Here is a 25,631-nt window from a genome sequence, read left to right as displayed (position 1 = left end):
AAGGTCATATTAGTGGGGTACCTGGATGGCTCAGTTGGTTGAGTGTCTTGACTCTTGATTTTGGCTCAGGTCATGATCTCATGATTCATAGGATCAAGCCCTGCATTGGGCTCTCCTCTGGCAGCAAGGAGCCTCCTTGGGATTCTCTCTCCCCGCCCCCCTCTCTGCCCTCTCCCACTTGCACTCTTTCTCTTGAAATAAATAAACATTAATTAAAACAAAAAAAAGATAAGGTCATACTGGAGCAGAGTGGGTTCTTAATCCCATATGACTGTGGAGTTTTGGGGTTTTTTTAATGTTTATTTTTGAGAGAGAGAGAAAGGGAGCTAGTGGGGGAGGGACAGAGAGAGGGAGACACAGAATCTGAAGCAGGCTCCAGGCTCTGAGCTGTCAGCACAGAGCCCAACACGGGGCTCAAACACACGAACCATGAGATCATGACCTGAGCCACAGTCAAGATGCCTAACCAACCGAGCCACTCAGGCACCTCCCTGGAGTTTTTATAATAAAGAGAACAGATCTGTGAGAGAATGCCCTCTGACAATGGAGACAGACTGAAGTGTTGGAGCTGCAATCCAAGAAACAACAAAGGATTGCTGGCAAACCATCAGATGCTAAGAAGAGGGAAAAGAAGAATTCTCAGCTCTACATTTCAGAGAGAGCATGGCCCTGTGGACATGTGGATTTCAGACTTCTAGCTTCCAGAATGGAGAAAGGATAAATTATCTGTTGTTTGAAGCCACCTACTTTAGTTTGTGGTATTTCGTTACAGCAGCCCTAGGAAATCAATACATCATCCATCTTTCCAGCCATATCACTCTTCCCACTTCTGCAGACTACAAGCCAGCTACTTTGAAGTACTGGAATATGCCATCCTCCCTTCATATTCTGCACATGGTATAACTTCCACCTAGATGTTCTTTCATAAATTACCAACCAGTTGAACTCCTATTCCTTCAAACAGCTTCTTCATGAGGGAGTTAACTGCTTGCTCCACAGTGTTCCCTAGAGTGTCTCATTCATGACATACTGAACCACTTAGCACATTATCTTTATTTTTACATGTCTATTCATCCTAGCAGACTGAGCCTTTAGTGGGCAGGGACTGTATTTACAGCCCTAGTGCCTAGCACACTATAGGTACTTAAGTATGAAGTCAACAAATAAAAGATTCAAATAGTACAAGAGTAACCAAAAGATGTCATCTATGAAAATTTGGTTAACAAGGGATATTAACTTTATTTAGGTAACACTGTATCAAGCACACACAGACTATCAATCGACTACTGAAAAACAAACCTTATCTATAAGACTACACCAGCGATGAGGATACCTGTGACTGAAGAATACCACTAAAGAACAAACAACTTACTGGGGGAGTTTTCTGAGAGAGCTCTCTATTCAACCTGTCAGTAAAGCTCTGTATTAGCGTGTTTCCTCCAGCCACTATAACACTGCCATAGAGACCCTAAGATAAAAAACAGAAACAAATTAGTTCCAAATGTTTCCAAGTTTTAATCACAACTACAACTAAAACTGTCCTCCTCTACAATTTACCCTTTCTTTTTTAATATTTTTACTTCTATACAGACCTAGTAGCTGAATCCAATGGCTCTCAGTCCTGGCTGCACATTCAACTCATTTATGGGATTTATAAAACGTCAAATGCCTGGGGGCAATTAAATAAAAATCTGGGGACGGAGCACAGATCAAGGTTTTGTTAGTTTGTTTAAAACTCAAGATGATTCTAATGTGCATTAAAGTTTAAGAACCACTAACTTAAAGCAATTATTCTAAAACCCAAGCATAATTTTTTGGCAGATAGCTGCCAATATTTAGAGGTATATTTTATATTGGCTTCATCTTAGAAAGCTCATGTAGAAGTTACAGTATTTAAAATTAGACAATGAGATTACTTAATGATTATGATGGATAATGCATAATCTGATAACATCCCTGGCCAAAATGACTGTGACCTTTCTCTTTTGCAGGGTATTAGACATCAGAACCACATGGGGAACTTTTTCAAAATCCACATGCTGATACCTCCCTAAAAAAAAATAAATCAATCTACTTATGAGTATATTTATCTGTAATTTACATGTATGGATCAGAAAGCTAATGTCAGCCTTTTTTTTTTTTATTAAGTTCTTACTGAATTCCTGTTAGTCAATATATATGTCAGCCTGTATGCTTTTTTAGTGGCTAAGTTCATATTTTAAAAATGTATTCCAGATGTCTAAGTCATCTAACTTTTGAAAGAAAAATGGAAAACAAGCATCTCCTCTGCAATTAACATTAGTTAACTAGAGGAGAAATTGCACTAAAAACAGAAAGTTACCTATTACATGCTTATAGTAAGTATAATTCAATTCAGTTGCCTTCCCCAAAATGGCCTTGAGTTTGTGCTAAAGAAATTCCATACTTAATCCCTATCATCTTAGAAGCAGCAAGTGCCTGCTAGGTGGCTAGTTGAAACAAACATTTTGCATAGTCATCCAAAAGTCTTTTTTGAAACAACATGGTTTTTATACACCCCTAGCTATCAGTACTATGCTCTAAGCAAATGAATCAACTCCAACAATACCAAGGCAACATATGTTGGCTACAAATTGAATCTAGGGTTTAAATAACATATAATCAATCTAATAATTAATATGTGTATGATATGGAGTTAGTATTTAAAACCTGGCAAAACACAAAAATTATGAAGGGTACGAAGATCATCTAAACTAAACTCCATGTAAAAGTTACATAATTTAAACCCATACCTTCCTGAACAATAAAAACAGCAAAACTGCTACATAGAAAAAAATCAATAATATATATTTTGGCTTGTCACATTTTAGGAACTCTCTAGAACAGCACTGTCCAAAAGAACTTCCTGTGATGACAGAAATGTTCCCTATCTGCATGTCCTACAGTAGCCATTGGTTACATTTATAATGTGGCTAGTGCAACTGAAGAACGGAATTTTAAATTTTTACTTTTTTTAATTTAAATTGCCACATGTGGCTGGTAGCTAGTACACTGGACACCGTAGCTCTAAAGTTTTACATTTTTCCTTTTCTAATACTTCATATTTTTACACATTCTAAAATGGACTTCAAAGTGAATGGCCAAAGTTGCCAACTTAAATAATGATTCAGGGGCATTTCATTACCCTAAAAGATACCTTTATACCGTAAACAGGAGGCTGACACTTACTGGTCTGATGTCAATATCACACATTCCAACGCTTGTAGTGACAACATGACTGACTCCCAGCATTGTATTTCCTGATAATCCCTACAACAAAATGAAAATGAGTAGTCACACAGAAGAACTTCAAACACAGCACACCCAAAAATCTCTACAGTTGGTCTTATGTAGGTTTTATATAATTACACAAGATGTGCACACACACAGGAAAGGCCAAGCTGATTATGAACTAGTGCTCACACCTTTACGTTGGAAGGGTCAAACAACCCTTCAGGAATCTTTAACCGCTCTGCTCCAAAGTCACAGTTGTACCCATTGGGGAATTCATAATGAACAGTTGGCATCTGTGCAGCTACTCTGAAAACATATTAAACAACATTAAACAAAAGACCAAAAAAATTCTTCAAAATTATAAACTAAGAAATTATCAACTTGTAAGAAAGCAGAGTGAGAATCTTTCTTTTATGTTAATCAATATTTCTTAACTTTTTACTTTTAGACCAGTTAAGCATACTCCACAATTTTTAACAAAACGAATCAATTTCTTTCCTCATTTATAAGTATTTGGTGTTTAGAAGATTAGTATGAAGGTTTCAATGAGCTATTTTAAGTCTTGTAGACAAGAAGACATACTGTTCATCATAGGTTGAATCTGATACTTGAAGTACTGAAGCTTGAAAATCCTGGATAACACACTGTGGATAAAAAAAAAAAAAAAAATTTTTAAGAAACAGGTTAGAAACAGGCAATCTACACTTTTGTAACATTGTAGAGCTGTTTTTTTTGTTTTGTTTTTTTTTAATGTTTTTATTTTTGAGACAGAGAGAGACAGAGCATGAGCAGGGAAGGGGCAGAGAGAGAGGGAGACACAGAATCCAAAGCAGGCTCCAGGCCAAGCTGTCAGCATAGAGCCCGACGTGGGGCTCGAACTCACAGACCACGAGATCATGACCTGAGCCGAAGTCGGTTGCTCAACCAACTGAGCCACCCAGGCGCCCCTATACTTTTGTAACATTGTATTTAAAATACTTTTTTTAATGAAACCGGATCACATTCCTGGATGGCTATGTCATTTCAAGGCTATAAATCTACCTAGCAAGGACTCTTGAGTATCAAGAAACCCAATTTTAAGCATTTGAACTAGAAGCTAAATTATATCATGTTTAAATTACAACAATTATCGAACACTGATGAGATAAAAACAATCTGAAACCCCCATACCTACCACAGTCCTGCATTACAAAACTGGTTTCAGAACATTGTTTTTTCCTTAAAAATAAGCCTAGACTTAAAGGCAAGATTTCATTTTCTGAATGTATATACATGTGCACATACATGGCATCATATGTAACTTTTAATGACTGCACATAGTTTAAAACAATTAAAAATTCTGCTGTGAAATACATGTGACCTCTGGGCTGCTAAAGAAAAATCCTGTCTAATAGCTAGACCAAACTGTTAATCAACTTCACAATTTTTCCTTCTACTGAACACCCACAAAAAATCTTTACCTTAGGTGCAAAAAAATGTGAGATAGGATATATCCCTCACATAGTAAATTATGACTTTCAAATCCTTTTACTATTAGAAATGAATGTGTATCTGTAGTATGAGAGGTTTTACTCATCTGTCCTCCTGTCAGCAAGGTATATGTTCAGAGAGGAATTTTTTAGTAAAAGAAACTCTTACTGGCTCCTTGCTATGAATAAGGACACTTTTTTTATATGGCTGACTGATGTTAAAGCAAACATAACTGAGCCATACTACCAGGTCTCTATAGACTAAAACCATTTTCTTAGACAAAAAAAGGTACAGAATAACATAATGCTTGCTTTTACTCCAAAACCAAAGTTCCTTCCAGGTCTCATCAGAGTAATCCAAATGAATATATACTAGTTTGTTGAGATAATTAGTTTGACAAACACAAAAATACTCCTTTCTTCTCAATAATTTTGTTTGCAAAATATCATTAAAAATATGAAGTGCTCACATTCTATTCAAAAACTTACAGCCTAGGTGGTGCCTGGGTGGCTCAGTCAGTTAAGCATCTGACTCTTGATTTCGGCTCAGGTCATGATCTCACAGTTCATGCCCTCAAGCCCCTCATTGGGCTCTGCACTTGACGGTGCAGAGCCTGCTTGGGATTCTCTCTCCCTCTTTCTCTGCCCTCCCTTCCTCACACGCTCGCTCTCTCTCTCTCTCAAAATAGATTAAAAAAAAAAAAAAAAAAAAAAAAAAACACAACTTAGAGCCTGTAATACTCCTGTAAAGAAAATAAGGGTACTTACATTACACATGTAGTTGTGCCAAGACCTTGTAACCTGTGGCAACTTCTCTTTTCTTTTCCAGTTTGCTGGAGATCCTTCACGAACAGCTTCCTGAGTACCAAGAGCATGTGCTAGGTTAAGAGAGTTCACGACATGGGGCTGGGGAGCTGGAGATAAATTCCAAAATGAAAATTCAAGCATCACCTACTTTTGATGCAATCATATATGGAGGAATCAGTTCTATATTCATTTCTTGGAAGAGTTCTCTGCATTGCATAGTAATAAAGTCTCCAGCAAGAGGGGATTTCACGATGCCTATGAAAACAGATTAAACGAGGCTAAGACAGCATTAAAACTAAACTCCCTGGGACAAATTTCTTCTGTGTATTTATATACGAATACTCTTTTCAAGTAGAATCAACTGAACTATCTCTCTAAGCATGAATGAAGCCTTGCATCAGTTTTAAACATGCGTTATATACTAAAGGTTTTTTAAAACTCCTAAAAAAAGAGATACTATTTGGCAACTGATATGACTTGATAGTCCAATTCACTGCTCTATTTCATTGTCTACGTTGTCATGACAGCTAACATCATCTCCTGTTTAACTCGTGTACCCTAGTTAAATACATTACCTTGCTGAAGGACATAGCCATCATGGACTGGAATTGCAGTGGTATGAGTGGCTCCACTGTCCAAAATAAGACCCGTGGAACGACCATTAGCAAATCTAGTATAAAGCATTAAGGAAAAGAAAGTATCAAGGTTCCAAAATAATGTTTATTATAAAGGGAAAATTTCATTAAGGCATTTTTAAATGTGTATTATGGCTTAAAATGTGTTAATCTAGGGATAAATATTGGCGTGAAGAAACTCTGGCTTAAAGACAAATAACAACAGGCAGGACTTCCGAAATGATGGTGAGAGGAAGTTAAAGAGACCTTTTATCCCAGAGAGACATCTGTTACACTGGCCAAAATTAGCACAATCATTCAAACTCTCTGGAGCCAGAGTAAAGGACTTAAAACAAATTAAGAAGCAATGAACAAAATCAACAGAAAGTGGGTAAAAACAGTGGGGGGCTATGGCATTTGCGCTAGGAACTAAAACCATTCTCCACATAGGATTAAAGAAAAACCATCTCAGCAGTTTGGCAGCTGAGTGGCAGTTCCCACAAGTCAATGGGAAAGCTATTCCAGGTGGATTCAACAGTCAGCAAATATTGGCAGATCCCATCTTCCACAGCTCTGAGCTGCAGAAGGCCCATACCACGTGAACATCATAAGCCAGTATCAGGAGCAGGGCCATGCACTTGGTCACCAAATATTTACTGCGCATTATGTGCCTAGTGACAAGTCTGGTGCTTAATAAGGGAGGGTAGTCCGTCTGGCACTGGCATTCCTGTGCACAGAAGGCACAAAAAGGTGACCCCAAACTGACTCTGCCCTGAAGGATATCCTGTTTAGTACAGATCAGGAAAGCTGTGAAAATAACAGCTCAGGGTGCCCCAGGGGTATACAGGAGAGGCCACCTAACCAATCCTGGGGAAATCCAAGTAAGCTAGGGAGAAGACAGGGAATACAGGAATATGTGGGAAGGCCAGGAAGCAAGGGTATGCTGAGGTCAGGGAAGTCTAAGTAGTTCGGCAGAGCCTGAAAGAATGTGGACGATGATTTTGGCTTAAAGCAGCTTGGCAATTAACAAAGATCATTAGCATGGCAGTGGGAAGAACAGGGAAGAGAGGAGGAAGGGTTGCAGTAATCCCGGAAAGAGCTTGCACGTAATGCAGTGGCAATGGAGAGAAATAAATGGATCTGAGAGGTAGTGGGGAGAAGAAAAATTGGTCTTGATGAAGGACTAAATTTGAAGGGTTAAAGAGAAAGATTTCTGGTCTGGGCAACTACACAGAAGAAGAAGGAATAAATTCGAGGGGAGAGATTAATTCCATTTTAGACATACTGAGTTTCAAGTGCTTAAACAAAGAACAGAAAAAGTTCTACTAGGGCAGCTGATTGTGGGCCTGCAGCGAACAAGAAAGGTCTGGGACACAGAACAGATACGGATTTGGAATTTGTTAGTGTGTAACTGGGATCTGAAACCAAGAAAATGGGTAATTGAAACCAGAAAGAGCATGTCAAGAGAGATGAAGGGCTAACGGCAGAAAAGCAAGCAATGGGTAAGGATGACCAGAATCCATGAAATCGATGGCCAGAAAGACAGGTTGGTGAGTTATCTTTGCTATTACTGGTACTTTATTGACCTCTGGCCAACTATATACAAAACATTAATTTTATGCTCTGTAAGTACAATGTCAGATACAGTAATAACACACTAAAAAGTGGCATGAAGGTATGTGGACCTTCCTATAAATAACAATCATAAAATCTAGACAAATTATCTTAAATGATCATTTTAAGATTCTGGAAACTGTTCAAAAGCAGTCAAAATTTACCCAAAATTTATTCTCATAAAACTGCAAATGGAAGGGGTAAGAAGTTTATAGCTAAAAATGCTCCCCAGCTCCATGGCTATGGCTTGGGAAAGCAGTGGTGGAAAACTGCAATTTTACCACCTTGAGTGAGCAGTAAAGGACTTCAGGGCTGAAAGAAAAGCTGGACACTTAAGGTAGAAATCCTAGATGCCAGAGAACCACAAATGGGTGAAAACCAAAATCAGAGTATAAAAGGTACCCAAATCTCTGACTGACTGCTATACTATTCAGGAGCAGGACTTCAGGGGGACCAACAAAAACATGGAGAACAGAGAGTAATCCACTCTTTTTTTTGTTTTGTTTTTTTAATTTTTTAAATGTTTATTCATTTTTGAGAAAGAAAGAGACAGAGCACGAATGGAGGAGGGGCAGAGAGAGAGAGAAACACAGAATCCAAAGCAGGCTCCAGGCTCCGCACTGTCAGCACAGAGCCCGACAAGGGGCTTAAACTCACAAACCATGAGATCATGACCTGAGCCAAAGGCGGACACTTCACCGACTGAGCCACCCAGGTGCCCAGAGAGTAATCTATTCTTGAAAATCAGAGCAGCACCTAAGAGTTCTGTGATTTTGCTACATTTTTAGATAAATGCATTCTCCAACAGTATGCAGCTTGGACAGCAGAAAACTTTCCTTACTAGCTTAACTTGTCAAGAGAACAGAGCCTGAAGTTGGCAGATATAAGAAACCAGCTATCAATGAAGTCAGATAAAACAATACTACTCTTCTCACTAATATTTTTGTTTTGGAAAATATAATTATCTTTTTCATAAAAATGTTATTTGTGTTAACCTTAAGGAGGTTTTTTTTTGTCATTATTAAGTGAATAAATAAATGTTAAACCAATTCTTAGTTTTCATTTCTCACAGTAATACTGACAGATATAACCAACATAAAGAAAATCTTTTTGGGGTCCTCAGTAATTTGTTAAAGTGTAAAGGAGTCCTGAGGGTCCTGAGGCCAATAATGTTTGAGAAGCCAAAAGAATTTTTAAAGCAATACTAAGATGTTATTTGCCTTTTTCACGGTCACTCTCTCATGAGTGTATAGGGGAGTTTTCCAGAGACTGTGTCATGTGTGATACGGTACAGAATGAATGCAAAAGACAGATATGAGAATCCAATGTTTCCTATTAAGACTGACCCTAAAGAGATTTGAAAAAAAAAAAAGTAAAATAATTCCACTCTTCTCAATTTTTTTGGTTTTGGAAAACAAAACATGCCCCACCACATTTACTTCTAAAGAAAAGCTGAATGTTACTCTTTCAAGGATACGCTGTCAAAACTGCAGTTTTGCAAAGGAAGAATGCAGGGATGTTGTAGTGTTCAAACATTAACTCTGTCAGTTTCTCTCTCTTTGCTCTAGTATTCCACTTGAGAAGAGGGAAAAAGAAATGTAAGTTATTTACTGTTTAAAAACTAAAATGTTGATTTATCTCAAGATTCAATACAGCACTATATTAAAAAAATATAAACATTAAAAACAGAATACCATAGAAAATACCATAGAAAATTGTGTATATTTATATTTATTTGTAAATAAATTTAATAAATATAATTTAAAATTTATTATTTAATAAAAAGTAAAATCGTTGCTAGGAATTTTACAGGTTACAGACTTTCCACAGTACCAAAATCAGGATTCTTATAAAGTATTATTAAATCTTAAGAGTCAATCCAGTCATTTTAAACCACCAAATTCTCCTATTTAAGAGTTGCTACTCATAAAGGAAACTAGAGGTTAAAAACAGTAACAAAATATTGATAATTTATGATCATTATGCTAGCCTTCTGGGCTCTTTGTGGACTCTGTACCAAATGTATTTCACAAGAGACCTCGATCTAGTAATTTGTAGCCCTAGTTCCATATTTGACTCCTCTCCTGGAGAGGAAAATATAAAAGTGGATACACTCTGCCTTTGGGGCACAAGGGACAATTCATAAACCCAAATGGGAAGTGGCCCAAGGAATTCAAATGTTAAATAAATCCCTGGAAAAAATAAATAACTGAACCCCATTTAGGGTGCTTTGTTATTGTTCTTTGAATATTTTAATTATTAAAATAATAAAAACTTTATTTTTTTTTTAAACGTTTATTTATTTTTGAGACAGAGAGACAGAGCATGAACGGGGAGGGTCAGAAAGAGAGAGGGAGACACAGAATCTGAAACAGGCTCCAGGCTCTGAGTTGTCAGCACAGAGCCCGACGCGGGGCTCGAACTCACGGACCGCGAGATCATGACCTGAGCCGAAGTCAGCCACTCAACCGACTGAGCCACCCAGGCGCCCCATAAAAACTTTAATAGTATATAAAAATTAATCCCCCTTTCCCTAATTTTCAAAATTCAAAACATGAACTTCTATGCCTTTTTAAAGAAAAGGAAAACATTCTTCAAATCAGTTAAAAACAACAACAACAACAGCAACTAGAGAAATTCAGAAAAGAAAGTCTTTGTCTTACCGGTGCTTCTGACATGAGAACAGGATGCAGGCTGGCTTCTGACTTGACATGCATTTTGTAGGTATGATCCAAAATAGCCTGGAAACTATCCCAATCTTCAACTACAATATAAGATTAATACCTTCAAAACAACACTTAGTTGAAGATGAATACAGAATCTTTTTAAGAGACTGTTTCTGTTTTAGAGCACTTTAATATACAGAACCTATTTATTTTACAGATTTATTTCATAAGATAGCACTTTATATAAACATCATCTTTGTCTTCTATAATATATGGAACCTCTTTTTTTGTTCATCCAACCCCAACAGTATCACAACCCCTAAGACCTGTCCTAAATGTAATCAGTGCATCTAACAGACCTAAAATACCAAATAAATATTATTCAGTAAGTACTTACTAGAGGCACAGTATACAATTCGAATGGTAAGAGGAAATACAAAAGAATGGTAGGATCTAAACCTGAGATTTAGAAAGTTTACAGTCTACCTGAAAAAAGATGAAAAGATATAAATATAGATACAGACATAGATATAAACCCTCAGAGAATATAACATGCCTTCAATTTGGCTTCCACTTAAACATTCCATTGAAAGTGCTCGCATTTCGTTATGACCTTTTTTTGTAATTTTTTTTTTTTAACATTTTAATTTATTTTTGAAAGACAGAGCATGAGTGGGGGAGGGGCAGAGAGAGAGAGGGCAACACAGAATCCGAAGCAGGCTCCAGGCTCCGAGCTGTCAGCACAGAGCCCAACACGGTGCTCGAACCCACTAACCATGAGATCGTGACCTGAGCTGAAGTCAGACACTCAACTGAATGAGCCGCCAAGGCGCCCCTTGATATGACCTTCTAACAGACAAATCCAGCGGAAACTTCACTTGTAATATAGCTTGACCTCTTTACATTATCTGACACTATTGACTGCTCAAAAGTTTGCAAACCAGTTCTGCCACAGTCCAAAGAAGAAATGTCATTACTTGTACAACATACTCCCACAGTCCTATGAGGCTTTGGGGGAGGGGGGGGGGGAGGGTGTCAATGAACTGCGTTAGTCATTCTAACTTTTCTCTTCCCTTCTTAGTGTAACTCTCAATGTCACAGCTGAGAACAATGAGAATCACTGGACTTCTATGCTTCCAAAACTTTTTCTTCTCTTGGCCTTCTGAATATTCTATATCCCTAACTGTTCTTTCTCATTCTCCTTCATGGGCACCCTTTCTTCTCTTTGGTTAAACAGAGAACAGGCTTTCACATGGAAACCCATCCTCAACCTTTTTCTCATATTCCACACTCTTTCTGGCTAATAAATAATGCAACTCCATGTCTTAAAATCTTCTCACCTGCTGAATAGAACAGCACCTATATTCAAATACTTTGAACTCAAAAACAAACTCATTTACTTGCTGTACAGAAAAAGGCCTGCTTATAAGGCTGACCTTTCGCTGCCATCTGAGAACTTGACTGATAACCAGTTCCCTACAGTGATATAAAACTTTCCCTAAATGATAACAGTAGTTCACTGCACCTAAACTGTTTGTACAATGTGGTTTGTGCTGAACACTTTCTTTCCCTCTGGGAGTCTTGAATTTTAGTAAATTCTAGACACGTGGTACCTACATGACCTCCCCCAGTAAAAATGGTCTCTAATGAGCTCCTCTGGTAGACAACATACACGTTGTCACAACTCATCGCTGGAGGAATTAAGTACATCCCATATGACTCCACTGTGAGAAGACTCTGCGAAGTTTGCCCTAGATTCCTCTGGACTTCACTCCATACCTTTTTTTCCTTTGTCAATTTTGCTTTGTATCCTCTCAGTGTAATAAACCTTAGCCATGAGTACAACTATATGCTGAGTCCTGTGAGTCCTTCTAGTGAATAAATGAACCTAACAGTGACTGCAGATATTACCAATACATTTGCCTTTGAAGACCGTAAAACTTGTTCCTTCCCATTCTATTCCTACTTCAATGTGTGGTACCCTCTATTCAATTACCCCAGTCAAAAATCTAGGAAACTCAATTATTCTCCTTTCACCTCTTTGATATCTCTCAAAGTCATCTCAGGATCTCGGCCATCAGTGATAAAATTTAAACCCTCTCCATTTCTCATCTGAATTCTCACCTCCCTAACTGATCCTATCTCCAGTATCTCTCCCCAATCTAGCCTATGTACTGCTCTTAGAATAATCTCTCCAGCTGGCAAACACCCAAGTGTTTAAATTCCTTTAGGGTTGGGATGCCTGGGTGGCTCAGTTGGTTGAGCAGCCAACTCTTGATTTTGGCTCAAGCCATGATCCCAGGATCATGGGATTGAGCCTCACATCAGGCTCCACACTGAGCATGGAGCCTGCTTATGAGTCAGTCTCTCTCTCTCTCTCTCTCTCTCCACCCCTCTCTCCCTGCATCGCACTCTCTCTCTCTCAAATTAAAAAAAAAATTTTTTTTTTAACCCTTTGGGGTTATCTTTCAGTTGCCAGCTTAATACACCCCTGGTATGGTTTACAAGCCCTATGATGATTGCTCTCTGTCCACCACTCCTGCAACTGATGCTAATGCACCCCACTGTTAATAGCCATACTTAATTTTTGATCTTTCTAATAAACATGTAAGCCGCTTCCACAGCTCCACCTCTTCACACATGCTGGCTGCTCCCCTTTACCGAGCCTTGTTAGTCAGGCTAATCCTTATTTATTTGTCAAGATTCAGTGCAAAAGTTACCTCCTTTATGAAAACCACCACTAATCCCCAATGATGGGAGTTAAATACCTCTCCTCTCCAATCCCACTGCTTATCAAACACAACATTTATCCTACATATTTGGAAATCTACATCGACCTCCCTATGCGTTTCTTGAGGAAGAGGAACATGTTTGATGCATCTTTGTATTCTCAGTGCCTGGAACATCAATTTATGGAATTAAAAACAAAATACCTGATATTCAACTTATAAGAAGCCATTGTCTTATGTCTAAAATGTACCATATATACTCTATAAATCAAATCCATACAAGCAAACATCATACCCATCCCATTTTTTAGTGGTGAAATGGCCTCCGTATTCTCCCTGGGAACTCGCAGGGCATTAGTATCTATGTAATAGGTGGGGCCGCCTTGTTTGCCTTTATCACCATCTATTTCCATCAGTGTGCTTCCATCATCTCTTTCTACCACCATACCAATAGCTGTGGGGAAATCCACCTGGAAGAGTCAAAAACATGATAATACAAGTTTTACCTGCTTTATCAAGTAGTCATTTTTTCCCAACTAAAATCTTTTACCATAATTGAGTGAGAATTTCTGCATGAATTTAATTCTACTCAAGTAAATGATCCTTTCATATCCAATTAACTAACGCTACACTTACCTTGGGACAGTCCTCACCAGCATAACCAGCTCTCACAGTATAGGATCCAATGTCAAAAACAAGAGCTCCAACCTCATCTGAAAAAACAAAGGACAATTAACATTAACAACTTACAGGTCTCATATGAAAATTAAGAGTACTTAATGTGCTGGGGCACCTGGGTGGCTCAGTCGTTTGAGCGTCTGACTTTGGCTCAGGTCATGATCTCACAGTACATGGGTTTGAGCCCCGTGTCGGGCTCGGTGCTGACAGCTCAGAGCCTGGAGCCTGCTTTGGATTCTGTGTCTCCTTCTCTCTCTGCCCCTACCCCACTCGTGTGCTCTCTCTCTTTCTGTCTCTCTTAAAAATAAACATTAAAAAAATTTTAATAAAAAAGAGTACTTAATGTGGTTAATATGAGAATGTAAAAAAGTTCTATTAAAAATTAAAACAGGTGTTACGTTTTTATTATTATAAGCTTGAACTTAGTTTTAAATACACCTTAAAATAAAGATTCATTCAGTTAAAATATAACAAGTCATACCTTGTATATCAGTAGAGGCTCAATCAGAAAAGAGATGGTACACTAACACTGGGTAATTTGCAAGAGTTTACTTGTTAAAGGGACTATTTATAAAGATATAGGCACAACACAGGAAAACCAAAAGGGATAGTATGCTACCCTAGCACTAATAACAGATCTGTTGCCACTCTTAGAACTGAAGAAACACGGGAGAAAGAATGGTTAGCAGAACCTGGAGAGAGATGTGTTGGGAGGGCTGCCTGATAGGAGCCGTGACCTTCAGTTGAGGGATGCAGTAAGCCATGGCTGACCCTGAGGGGAAGGAACCAGACTAATAAATATGTCAACCTCTCTCTTCCTCCTCTCTACTGGCTAGGGTAATCTTACAATTTCTCACCCAAACTGGGCCACTTCTGAATGCAAAAAGGGTTCCCTATTCATAGTTATACAAGGACAAGAGGCATAAGGCAGGAAACATGGTTGCCCTACCACTGGCCAAACCACAGGTTAACAGACCCACTGAGACAGTCAGTAAGGGTCACTCTTCAAGGGCACAAAGAGGGTGGAAATGGTGGAAAGTGGAGAGGCAAACGGAAGATATCCAGTACACTTAGTTGCCATTTTTTCATGTTAACAGAAATTATATTCCATGCAATTAGGATAGAAACTTAGCAAAACCCCAAGAAAAAGAGGAACCCTGAAGAGTAAGAGTTTAAAACATAATTACATAGGCCAAGTAAAAAGTTATCAAAGTTTGCACATTTCAAAGATTTGTAGTAGATAAAGTTTAATGCTGCAAAGAAAGCTGATTTTTTTTCACATTCAAATTCAGAGAAAAGCCTCTAATTATACTTTGAAAATATTTCCCCCAAAACTGCATGGTCCAAAAACAAAACACTTGGGTTTTCCAGGCACTAATTTTTCATTTTTTTCAATCATTAAAAATAATAAAGTGCTATTATTTATCTCCATTAAATTGGCAAAATCCATCTGATAAGACAAAGTATTGTCAAAGACATAGGGAAAGAGGAGCTCCTACACATTTACTAATAAAAGCTATAAACTGATACAACCCTAACGTTCAATTTAGTCATACGCACTAAAGTTGAAAATGTTCATACACATGGTAATGCAAATTAGTGTAGCCACTCTGGAAAACAGTATGGAAGTTACTCAAAAAATTAAAAATAGAACTATCCTACGATCCAGCAATTTATCCAAAGGATATGGTGTTTATCCAAAGGATACAGGTATGCTGTTCTGAAGGGGCACATGCACCCCAACGTTTATGGCAGCACTATTGACAATAGCCAAAGTATGGAAAGAGCCCAAATGTCCATCAACAGATGAATGAAGAAAATGTGGTATATATATGTATGTATGTATGTACACACACACACACACACACACACACACAATGGAGTATTACTTGGCAATCAAAAAGAATGAAATCTTGCTATTTGCAACTACGTGGATGGAACTAGAGGGTATTATGCTAAGTGAAATTAATCAGCTGGAGAAAGACAAATATCATATAACTTCACTCATGAGGATTTTAAGATACAAAACAAATGAACATAAGGGAAGGGAAACAAAAATAATATAAAAACAGGGAGCAGGACAAAATATAAGAGACTCTTAAATATAGAGAACAGAGGGTTGCTGGAGGGGTTGTGGGAGGCAGGATGGGCTAAGAGGCATTAAGGAATCTATTCCTGAAATCATTGTTGTACCATATGCTAACAAACTTGGATATAAATTTAAAAATAAATACGGGCGCCTGGGTGGCTCAGTTGGTTGGGCGTTCGACTTTGGCTCAGGTCATGACCTCGTGGTTTATGAGTTTGAGCCCCACATCGGGCTCTGTGCTGACAGCTCAGAGCCTCGAGCCTGCTTCGGATTCTGTCTTTATCTCTCTGCACCTCCCCTGCTTGCTCTTTTTCTCTGTGTCTGTCTCTCTCTCTCAAATATAAAAAAAAACATTTTTAAAAAATTAAAAAATAAAAAATAAATTATTTTTAAAAGGAAGAACAAAAGTGGGAAACTCACAGTACCTTATTTATAGACTTTATAGTTACAGTAATCAAAACACTATGTTACTGACATACTATGATGTAGATCAGCGGACTTATAAGCCAACAAAATAGAGAATTCAGACACACACACACACACACACACACACACAGAAAATGTACACACACAGAAATCACGGTTTTTATTTTCTCTACAGAAACTCTCTCACACACATCACAAGGAAACACGTTTAAGAACGTTCATTAGCTATGTGACCTTCGGTGATTTCTAACCTCTGCCTCAGTTTCCTCGTATGTAAACGTGCATAATAGTTTCTAACACATAGGATGTTATAATAAATAAATGTGTTAAATGCTTTAATGCACATAAGCACTTACAACAGGAAGAGCACATAATAATCACAATAAGTGGGAGCTGCCATTATCATTATCACCACACTACTTGTCACAGGAAAAGATAAAAATAATCTAATGGCCTCTCAGTAGGGAAATAGATAAACTATATATTATTCATACCATGAAATACTGTACAGCAGTTAAAATGAATGATCTAGATGTACATATCAATATGGATAAATCTAAAAAAAAAAAAAAATGACTAGTTTGAAAAGCTAGCTACTATGGGCACCTGGGTAGCTCAGAAGGTTAAATGTTTGGCTCCAGTCATGATCTCACAGTTTGTGAGTTCGAGGCCCATGGTGGGCCGTGTAATGACCGTGCAGAGTTTGCTTGGGTTTTTCTCTCTCTCTTTCTCAAAATAAATAAATAAACCTGAAAGAAAGAAAGAAAGAAAGAAAGAAAGAAAGAAAGAAAGAAAGAAAGAAAGAAAGAAAAAAAGAGAAAAAGAAAGAGAAAAAGAAAAAGAAAGAGAAAGAAAGAAAAAGAAAGAAGGCTAGTTACTATACATACATACACATTGCGATACTGTTTAATTCATTATGGATACACACACACTTAGTATTAAAAATATGCATGGGGCCTGGTAATGCTGCATATCCAACTTCGGTTCTGTGGTTACCTCTAAGGAGGGAGAAAAGGGGACTCTATACGAATAACATTCTATTTCTTAAAATATCTCAGGCAAATATGGTGAAATATTACATCTATCACATACAAACTTACATATATGTTTCATTATTAGTATATTTGAAGTACTAAAAATTGAGTTTTAAAATAAAGAAAAACCAATGATTATACAGATATTCATAGTGAAGAGATGGTATCTTTACAGAATAATAATCTCATTTTTATTTAAATAAAGAGCCACCTATTTTTATTCCTAATTTGAAAAGAAGTTTCTTCATTTATTATACTTCCCATTCTCGATACAATTCTCTGATCCAAATTATTTTGTCTGAAAATAGGGGTCCTTAAAAGCAGAACACTGCATTTGTTTTCACCATAGCATGTATACTCAAGTACAAACAGTAAAGTTAACAAATGACTATAAATTAATAAACTTTAACACTGACTAATTACAATGTTGGGTAAAGAAATATCTTAACTAAATGAATTAATTGCCAGGTTAACCAAAATATTCAACTCTCATTCTCAAGGATCAAGGCTCTTAACCTTTTCTGTATCATGGACCCCTTTCACAAAAGCTCTGGGCTGAAGTGTCTCCCCCTAAAATCCGTACATTGAAGTCTTTACCCCTAGTACCTTAAAATATGACTGTATTTGGAGATAAGGTCTTTAAAGAGGTGATTAAATTAAAATGAGATCATTAGGATATGCCCTAACCCAATATGACTGGTGTCCTTATAAAAAGAGGAAATTTAGACACAGATATGTACAGAGGGAAGACCATGTGAAGACACAGAGGGAGGATGGCCATTCCAAACCAAGGAGAAAAACCTCCAAGGAAAACAACCCTGCCAGCACCTTGATATCAGACTTCTTGACTCCAGAACTGTGAGAAAATTAATTTCTGTTATTTAAGCTACCCAGTCTGTGGTACTTTGTTACGGCAGCTCTGGAAAACTAATACAGATACATTAGGAAACTTAGGACTCCCTTCTTAGAATGTTCTAAAGTAGATTATAAAAGAAGCCAATTATAACAAAACATAATTCTACCTGTGGATTCCTTGGGGAGGTGAGGGACCCCACACTGGAACCCCTCCCTTAATTTACCCTCTCTTAGGTAATCTGCTCCACTCCTACGGCATCAACTTCTAATAATTTCAAGCTCAAATCTTTCTCTCAAGCCCTCACCTTTATCTAGATCCATGTCTCAAACTTTTTTAAAAAAACATCACAAATAAGATTTTTTATTTGTTACCATTAAATGTCTGCATTTTAAGAGATTCTTGGACTGGTGGCTCATATCCATCAGCTCGTTCAACTTTAGCAATGGTCTCTAGGGGTGCCTGGGTGGCTCAGTTGGTTAAGTGTCTGCTTCAGCTCAGGTCATGACCTTATGGTTCGGGAGTTTGAGCTCCATGTCGGGCTGTGCTCACATCTCAGAGCCTGGAGCCTGCTTTAGATTCTCTCTCTCTCTCTCTCTCTCTCTCTCTCTCTCTCTCTCTCTCCCTCTCTCATTCTCTCTCTGTCCCTCCCCCTCTCTTTCTCTCAAAAATAAACCAACATTAAAAAAAATTTTTTTTAAACAAACAAAAACTTTAGCACTGGTCTCATTTTCAGTAGCTTTTCCTTTTAAAAGAAAAGTGAATTGCTGCCTTCACCATGAAGCTCCATGAGCTCCCAATTCAAACTTGGGCTTCTTCAGCATTTTTACTTTTCTAACAAAGACATCATAGAGTGGAAAAATAGATCGGCAAACCTTGTTTAGATCTTTTCTGATGGTGTCTGGAATCAATTTATTTACCACTTCTTTCAAGTCATTTGTCTGCACACCTCAGGTCATAATCTCCATCATCATTTTCTGGATTTGGTGGACCTGTTGGTACTGAGCATAAGAGGTCTTCCGAATTGGATTGTTGCCTGTTTCGGTAAAACCAACACAAACTAAATGAAGCAAATAACCATCGGCAACCTTGACCTCAACAGGAGTTTCAACCATGGTTTGCCGTTTTTTTGACCATGAAGCACATTTTGTCATGGGTAAAATCCATGGCATGGAAATTAGTCAGGCAGTTTTTGCCCTGAACATCCTCAGTATTAGCTTAAATTTTCTAAATGCCAACTTCATCACTCTGCAGAAGGCTCACTTCAAAAACATGACCCTTAGGCAATCAGATACAATTTTGATTCCTTGAGTTCTTGTGACTAATGTTTTTCCAATATTTCTTATACTGAACACAGGTGGTGCTTTTACATCATACCAATTTTTCTTAGAAAACAGATCAGGAGCATCTGACTGCAGCTCAGGTCATGATCTCACAGTCCATGAGTTTGAGCCCAGCGCCAGGCTCTGTGCTGACAGTTCGGAGTCTGGAGCCTGCTTTGGATTCTGTGTCTCCCTCTCTCTCTGCCCCTCCCCTGCTCATGCTCTGTCTCTGTCTCAAAAATAAATAAAAACATTTTTAAAAATTTTTTAGAAGAAAAAGAAAAACAAAACAGATCAACCACTTTCTTCTTGACTCCCTTTCTGCCACCTTTCATGAGGCACTTGCTCTTGATGACCGCCATGATGCTACTCAGAGAGCCAAAAGGCCATATGACAAACTTCTTAGTGTACAACATTGATTCCTCCTGATGTCCCATGGTTACCTCATATTCAACATATCTGAAGCACTGTCTTCCTTTCCCCATCCTACTTAACCTAATCATAGCAGTGCTATCACAGTTAGTGGCCTAATCAGCAGAGACAAAAAACTAAGAATTGCGAATTCCTTCATATTTTCATACCCCTCAGCAAGTTCTGCCAAACATTCTGCTAAATATTTCTCAATTCCCTTCCTCTTTGCTACCATTGCCCCTGTCTTGAGTCAAGCTCTTATCTCAACAGGGAATTACTACAATTCCCTGTAAGTATTGTATTTCCCATCTCTTCATTTTTTCCATCCACCTTACAAACTACTGCACTGTGATCTTTCAAAATTACAACTCAACATATTGGTACATAAATCCTTCAACGAAAAGAGAATCATCTGGTGGTTTCCCATCATCTACAAAATAAAATTCAAGTCATTTCACCCAGTTGATATTCAAGACCTAGCAAAATCTGGCAGTAATCTCATTTCCCACTTTACACACTAGTATGACTGGATAATGTTGTCTCCTAAACACACCACATACTCTCACTCAGCTAATTTTTGCATATGCTGTCCTTCTCCACTCTTCTTCCATCATCCCTACAACCTCTCTTGTAAAGTCCTCTGACTCCCCAACAATGAGTTAGTAACTTTCTTCTCTGTTCTACCTTTGTACCTTCGACATATCGTCATTACCGAACACACTTTGTTGAATTACCCTTTCTCATCAATATAAAATTTTATAAATGGTAAGATACACCATCTCTTCATGCACCAAGAAAAAAAGCATGCTGCCAATTAAACTCTGCCACGCCATCAAGAAATATTCCATGTCGGGGTGCCTGGGTGGCTCAGTCGGTTAACTGCAGACTTTGGATCAGGTCATGATCTCACAGTTTGTGGGTTCCAGCCCTGCGTCTGGCTTTGTGCTGACAGCTAGGAGCCTGGAGCCTGCTTTGGATTCTGTGTCTCCCTCTCTCTCTGCCCCTCCCCTGCTCGTGCTCTGTCTCTCAAAAATAAATAAACATTAAAAAAAAATTTTTTTAAAGAAATATTCCATGTTAATTATACTTGAATTAAAATTTAAAAAAAATTTAATATGTAAAATAGAAAAACTTCAAAAAGAAAAGAAATATTCCAACTTCAGCTCTTTAAATATGGGGAGGGGGGAATGTACAACTGAAGTAAATAAAATGCAGTGTCTATTTATTTGACTGCCTCACCTGTAAGACTGAGTTTCTTGGAGACAGAGGCTATACTTACCTGGTAAATTTTTTTATGAAATGAAAATCTAGGAGTACCTGGGTGGCTCAGTCGGTTGAGCACCCACTTTGGCTCAGCTCATGATCTCACAGTTCATGAGTTCAGGCCCTGCATCGGGCTCTATGCTGACAGCTCAAAGCTGGAGCCTGCTTCAGATTCTGTGTCTCCCCCTCTCTCTGCCCCTCCCCAGCTCACATGGTCTCTCTCTTCTCAAAACTAAACATTAAAAAATAAAAATCTAATAAATCAATTATGTTCCTATCTTAATGAGAGGCAAACTAGACAGATTTTAATGTAAGACTCCTGATGCTTAGAATTTTGCATCTGCTTTTTTTTCCTTTTTCAAAGGTATAGGTCTATCTCCTGTACCTCGTGTTGTTAACAACTAGAACCAATGAACACAAAATAGAATGGCAAAGGGACATAGGAGACTTAAACCATAACCACAGAGGTCTGGATATTTAAAAACCAGGATACAATTTCTAACGGATAAAAGTCCTCAAGAGTTGGATCCCTTTGCTACTAAAAACACAGTTTTCACTTTTCTGAAGATATTGGTGCTTTTCTGGAGTAAATGGCTTCCAAGTTTAAAGGTGTGGTGGTTTTTCTGGGAAAACATGAAACAATGGTGGCAATTTTCTAACCTGGTCTTAAAACATTCCAAGATAATACTGAAGGCTAATAACTTTGGGAGAAAGTGGGAAGATCATTTTTTGTTTGTTTGTTTGTTTGGACAGGGTACAACTACTCATGGGGATGGAGATTTTGAGAAAATTTTAAGGTTAGAGATCTGGGGGTCAGGAGTGCAGGAATGATGAAACAATTTATCAAAGATTGGGCCTGTTTATTTTTATAATGCAGAGTTTGAAGTAAAGGAGCACCATGAGAGATAGTCACAGGAACAATGAGTAGGTCCAGAAACCAGTTAGAAAGTATAGAAATCTGGGTAAATTATGCATTATACCTAACGCTAAAGATCAATGTCAGATCTAGTCAGAAATCATTATTAGAATAAGACAGCCATAAATTTTAAAATTTAAACTTCAAAGATCTTTTCAATAAGCAAGTCAGTTAAAAATACAGCTTCTTAAGTTAATTATTCAAAACCTAGGAGAGAAGAAGTTTGGTTTCTTCTCACAATACACCCTTTGGAAAATGTCACCCAATATAAATACTGACCATACAGTGGTAGCACAAACACAAAATCATACACTTATTTTTGTAAGTTTTAAATATTTTGTATGTGGAATAGGCTTTATGACATATTCCCCTCCTAAGCAAATGAGAAAAAGGACGTTTATTCTGAATACCTAAACCATACATGAATATGCTGTGGCTATACAACTGAAAAATGACTTATGGAGAAACAACCAAAAAACTTTCTATTTTTAAAATAGGAAAGGGTTTTACTGAAATGCCATCTTCTTCAACCCAGAGATTCTTGTTCCCCATTTCTTAGGAAGTTCGATAACTCTTGGCCAGTTCATCTTTTCCATATTACTTTCTTATTCTGTAATACAGGGACAGCATTACCATCCCCTATATGGTTGTTATAGATTGGACTAATGTATGTATTAAATGTAACACATGAAAAGTATCTGGGAACAGTTCTTAGTACACAGTATGCACTCAATAAATGTTTGCTGCTGGTATCATTAATATCCATTTCTGCCTCAGTCATATTAAACAATGCCTTCAAAGGAAATACTCCCAGACAGCCTCTAAGTCCTTGGATCAGTGAACCTAAAGGTCAGAATAGAGTCAACAACCTCCGTAAGGCAAAGGCACAAAGATCCAGGACTGCATCTTCAGATGAGGAAGAGAGGTAAATCATGAAGATCCACTAGGCTTTCTCCAAAGTAAAAAATGGGAAACTACGGACGGGACGCTCACATGTGAGAAATCAAAACCAAGAACATAAACGGGAAAGAAGGGGCTGAGGGTCAGCATATTACTTCAAAGAGACTCTAGCTATACTCCAAAAACTCCTAAGAACTTTGAAAACCCAATTTCTATCCCCTACCTGTAAAACGCCATCCTCTTCAGAAACAGTATCCATCCTTACTAGACACAGTAACAAAAGCAACACTTCAAATCTGTCTCCTTGTTCTGGAAACTCCTCAAACACAACACAAACCAGAATCATATACACCAGTGCTTCCTCTACCTGTCTAGCAAGAATGGAAGCTCTGATTCAGTATATGTAGACTGGAGCTTGAGAGTCTGCATTTCTAAAAAGCTTGCAGGTGATGCTGACTCTGCTGATCATGGACCACACGTTGCGGAGCCACGTGTAGCATCATCTCATTGAATCTTCACAGCCACACCACTGGGCAGGAATTATCTTTCCCAAAATGAGCCCGAAGTTGAGAAAAGTTAAGTAACTTGCCCAAGGCTAAAGCGCTCAATACATGGTGGGGCTGAAAGTACAAGCCGGGTCTGCGTAACTCCCAGACCCGTGTCAATCTTTCCACCACACTACAGCCTGCCCAAGAAAGCATCTGTAAGTTACAGGTGTTCCCATGGGTAACTCTGGAGAACCCAGTCAACAGGCAGAAATTACGGAAAGGTGTGAGGCTGCTAAGCACGGAACGAGGAGGCTGCGTCGGGAGTGGCCGCCACTCCTCCAGGCAGTGGTACCTCTCTCGGCTCGCTTTACCCTCCAAGGGACTTGGCGGAAACCTTCCGTCCACGCTTGCAAACTGCTGGAACCTCCCAAGTTTAAACACGCGCGCGCGCCCCGATGTCGCAGACTTGTGGAGACACCGGGGGAGATGCAACCCTGCGGCTGGCCACTCAAGCCGGGGTTCTGCGGGCCGACCCCCTTGAAGTGCCCGCCCAGCCCGAGGCCGGAGCGCACCCCCAAAACCCTGCTCCTCCGGGGGGCCGAGGCTGGAAGGAACCGCAGGGGGCGGCGACTCTGGGCGCCCAAGGCTCTCAAAAGAGCCGGGTGGGCTCCGGGGGCGGGCAGAGCGCGGGGCGGGGATGGGGCGGGGAGGCCGGGGTCCCGAGCGGGGAGACCGGAAGGGGCCGCCGCGGAGGGGAGGGCTGGGGAGGGCTGGGGGCGGCGGTTACAAAACCCACACGCTAAAAAGGCGCGCTCTCTCGTCCGGCCGCACTCACTCACCTCCCCCGTACACCCCGCCGCTCATGGCTCCTGTCCGCGCGACTCCTACGCTAAAGGCTACCGGGCGAAGTGACTGCGACGGCCGCGAGTGTGGGTCCCGAGAAGCACTAACCCCCTACCCCCTTAACTTCCACCGCCACCCCCCTCGGGCAACAAAGCCGCGTCCACACACCCCGGAGCTCAGTCACACTTGCTGTCTGCTCTTATCAGCCAATCACAAGAGGCCCGGGTACCCTTTAGCCAATCAGAAAGAGGTTGTGCTGCATCCCTGCCGCGGCACAGCCAGTTTAGCCAATCGAGGGCAGCCATGGAGGCGGGGGAAAGGGTAAAGCGACGGAAGGAGGGAAGGAGTTGGGTTGCAGAACTGGCCCCAGGCGGGAGGGGTAGCTGGGGGGCGGAGCTTCCTGAGTGGGCGGGGCTTCCTGAGTGGGCGGGAGAGTGCGGCAGAGGGAGCAGTAGAGGGAGGAGAGAGTCCGAGGGGAAGTGTCCGGGCGGGTCCAGGGGTGTGGCTGGGCGCCGAGCAGCGGTGGGACTCTGGTAGAAGAAAGTAAAACCCTGGAAAAGAGTCTGGAAATAAAAGTGTCTCCGCGCAGCGACTCCCAGTTTTGGGTTGTGGGGATGCAGAATTTTTTTTTTTTTTCCAGAAAAAGTATGTTCAGCTAACTTTTATGTTAAAAAGATTTTCAACTAACTTTTATGTTAAAAGCTCAACTTTGGGGTAGGGGAACAGTAAATCAAATAAACCTATAGGATCCTGCAATTTTTTAAATGACTATTAATAATTAGAAGAAGAAAGAGATGACATATTTTCCCAACTAAATTTAGGTAGCACTTTAAAAAATATTTTTTTCTTTATTCCTTAAAATATTTGTTTATTTAGGGGCGCCTGGGTGGCTCAGTCGGTCCATCGTCCAACTTCGGCTCGGGTCATGATCTCGCAGTCTGTGAGTTCGAGCCCCGCATCAGGCTCTGTGCTGACAGAGCCTGGAGCCTGCTTCTGATTCTGTGTCTCCCTCCCTCTCTCGCTGCCCTTCTCCTGCTCATGCTCTGTCTCGCTGTCAAAAATAAATAAACATTAAAAAAAATTTTTTAAATGTTTGTTTATTTATTTATTTATGTGACAGAGAGAGTGTGTGGTCCCTGAACAAGGTAAGGGCAGAGAGAGAGGCAGACAGAGAATCCCAAGCAGGCTCTTCGCTGTCAGTGCAGAGTTGGAGACAGGGCTTGAATTCACAAACCATGAAGATCACGACCTGAGCTG

At 39.3% G+C, this 25,631-nt stretch overlaps 1 protein-coding gene and 1 pseudogene across 2 annotated transcripts in view; both read right to left on the bottom strand.

Moving 5' to 3' along the window:
- ACTL6A (actin like 6A) overlaps window positions 1-24,562 on the bottom strand; it is a 29,039-nt gene extending 4,477 nt beyond the window's left edge. The window contains exons 1-12 of one of the 2 annotated variants that reach the window (XM_058730565.1): window positions 24,371-24,562; window positions 13,788-13,864; window positions 13,447-13,621; window positions 10,420-10,520; window positions 9,234-9,331; window positions 6,104-6,198; window positions 5,677-5,783; window positions 5,490-5,579; window positions 3,835-3,896; window positions 3,444-3,558; window positions 3,208-3,288; window positions 1,373-1,468 (exon numbers count right to left, since the gene is read on the bottom strand). In XM_058730565.1, the coding sequence (XP_058586548.1) occupies window positions 1,373-1,468; window positions 3,208-3,288; window positions 3,444-3,558; window positions 3,835-3,896; window positions 5,490-5,579; window positions 5,677-5,783; window positions 6,104-6,198; window positions 9,234-9,331; window positions 10,420-10,520; window positions 13,447-13,621; window positions 13,788-13,864; window positions 24,371-24,395 (1,122 nt within the window). In that variant the 5' untranslated portion in view covers window positions 24,396-24,562. Of the gene's footprint in view, window positions 1-1,372; window positions 1,469-3,207; window positions 3,289-3,443; window positions 3,559-3,834; window positions 3,897-5,489; window positions 5,580-5,676; window positions 5,784-6,103; window positions 6,199-9,233; window positions 9,332-10,419; window positions 10,521-13,446; window positions 13,622-13,787; window positions 13,865-19,106; window positions 19,227-24,370 lie in introns of those variants that run through there. The other variant, XM_058730567.1, reaches the window with a different exon arrangement.
- LOC131513013 (small ribosomal subunit protein eS1-like) lies at window positions 19,005-23,302 on the bottom strand (annotated as a pseudogene).
- Window positions 24,563-25,631: the final 1,069 nt, after the last annotated feature.

The sequence above is a fragment of the Neofelis nebulosa genome, chromosome 5, assembly GCF_028018385.1.
Source record: "Neofelis nebulosa isolate mNeoNeb1 chromosome 5, mNeoNeb1.pri, whole genome shotgun sequence".
NCBI lineage: Eukaryota > Metazoa > Chordata > Mammalia > Carnivora > Felidae > Neofelis > Neofelis nebulosa.
Note: the sequence above shows the minus strand (reverse complement) of the source record. Positions and strands in the feature narration are given on the sequence as shown.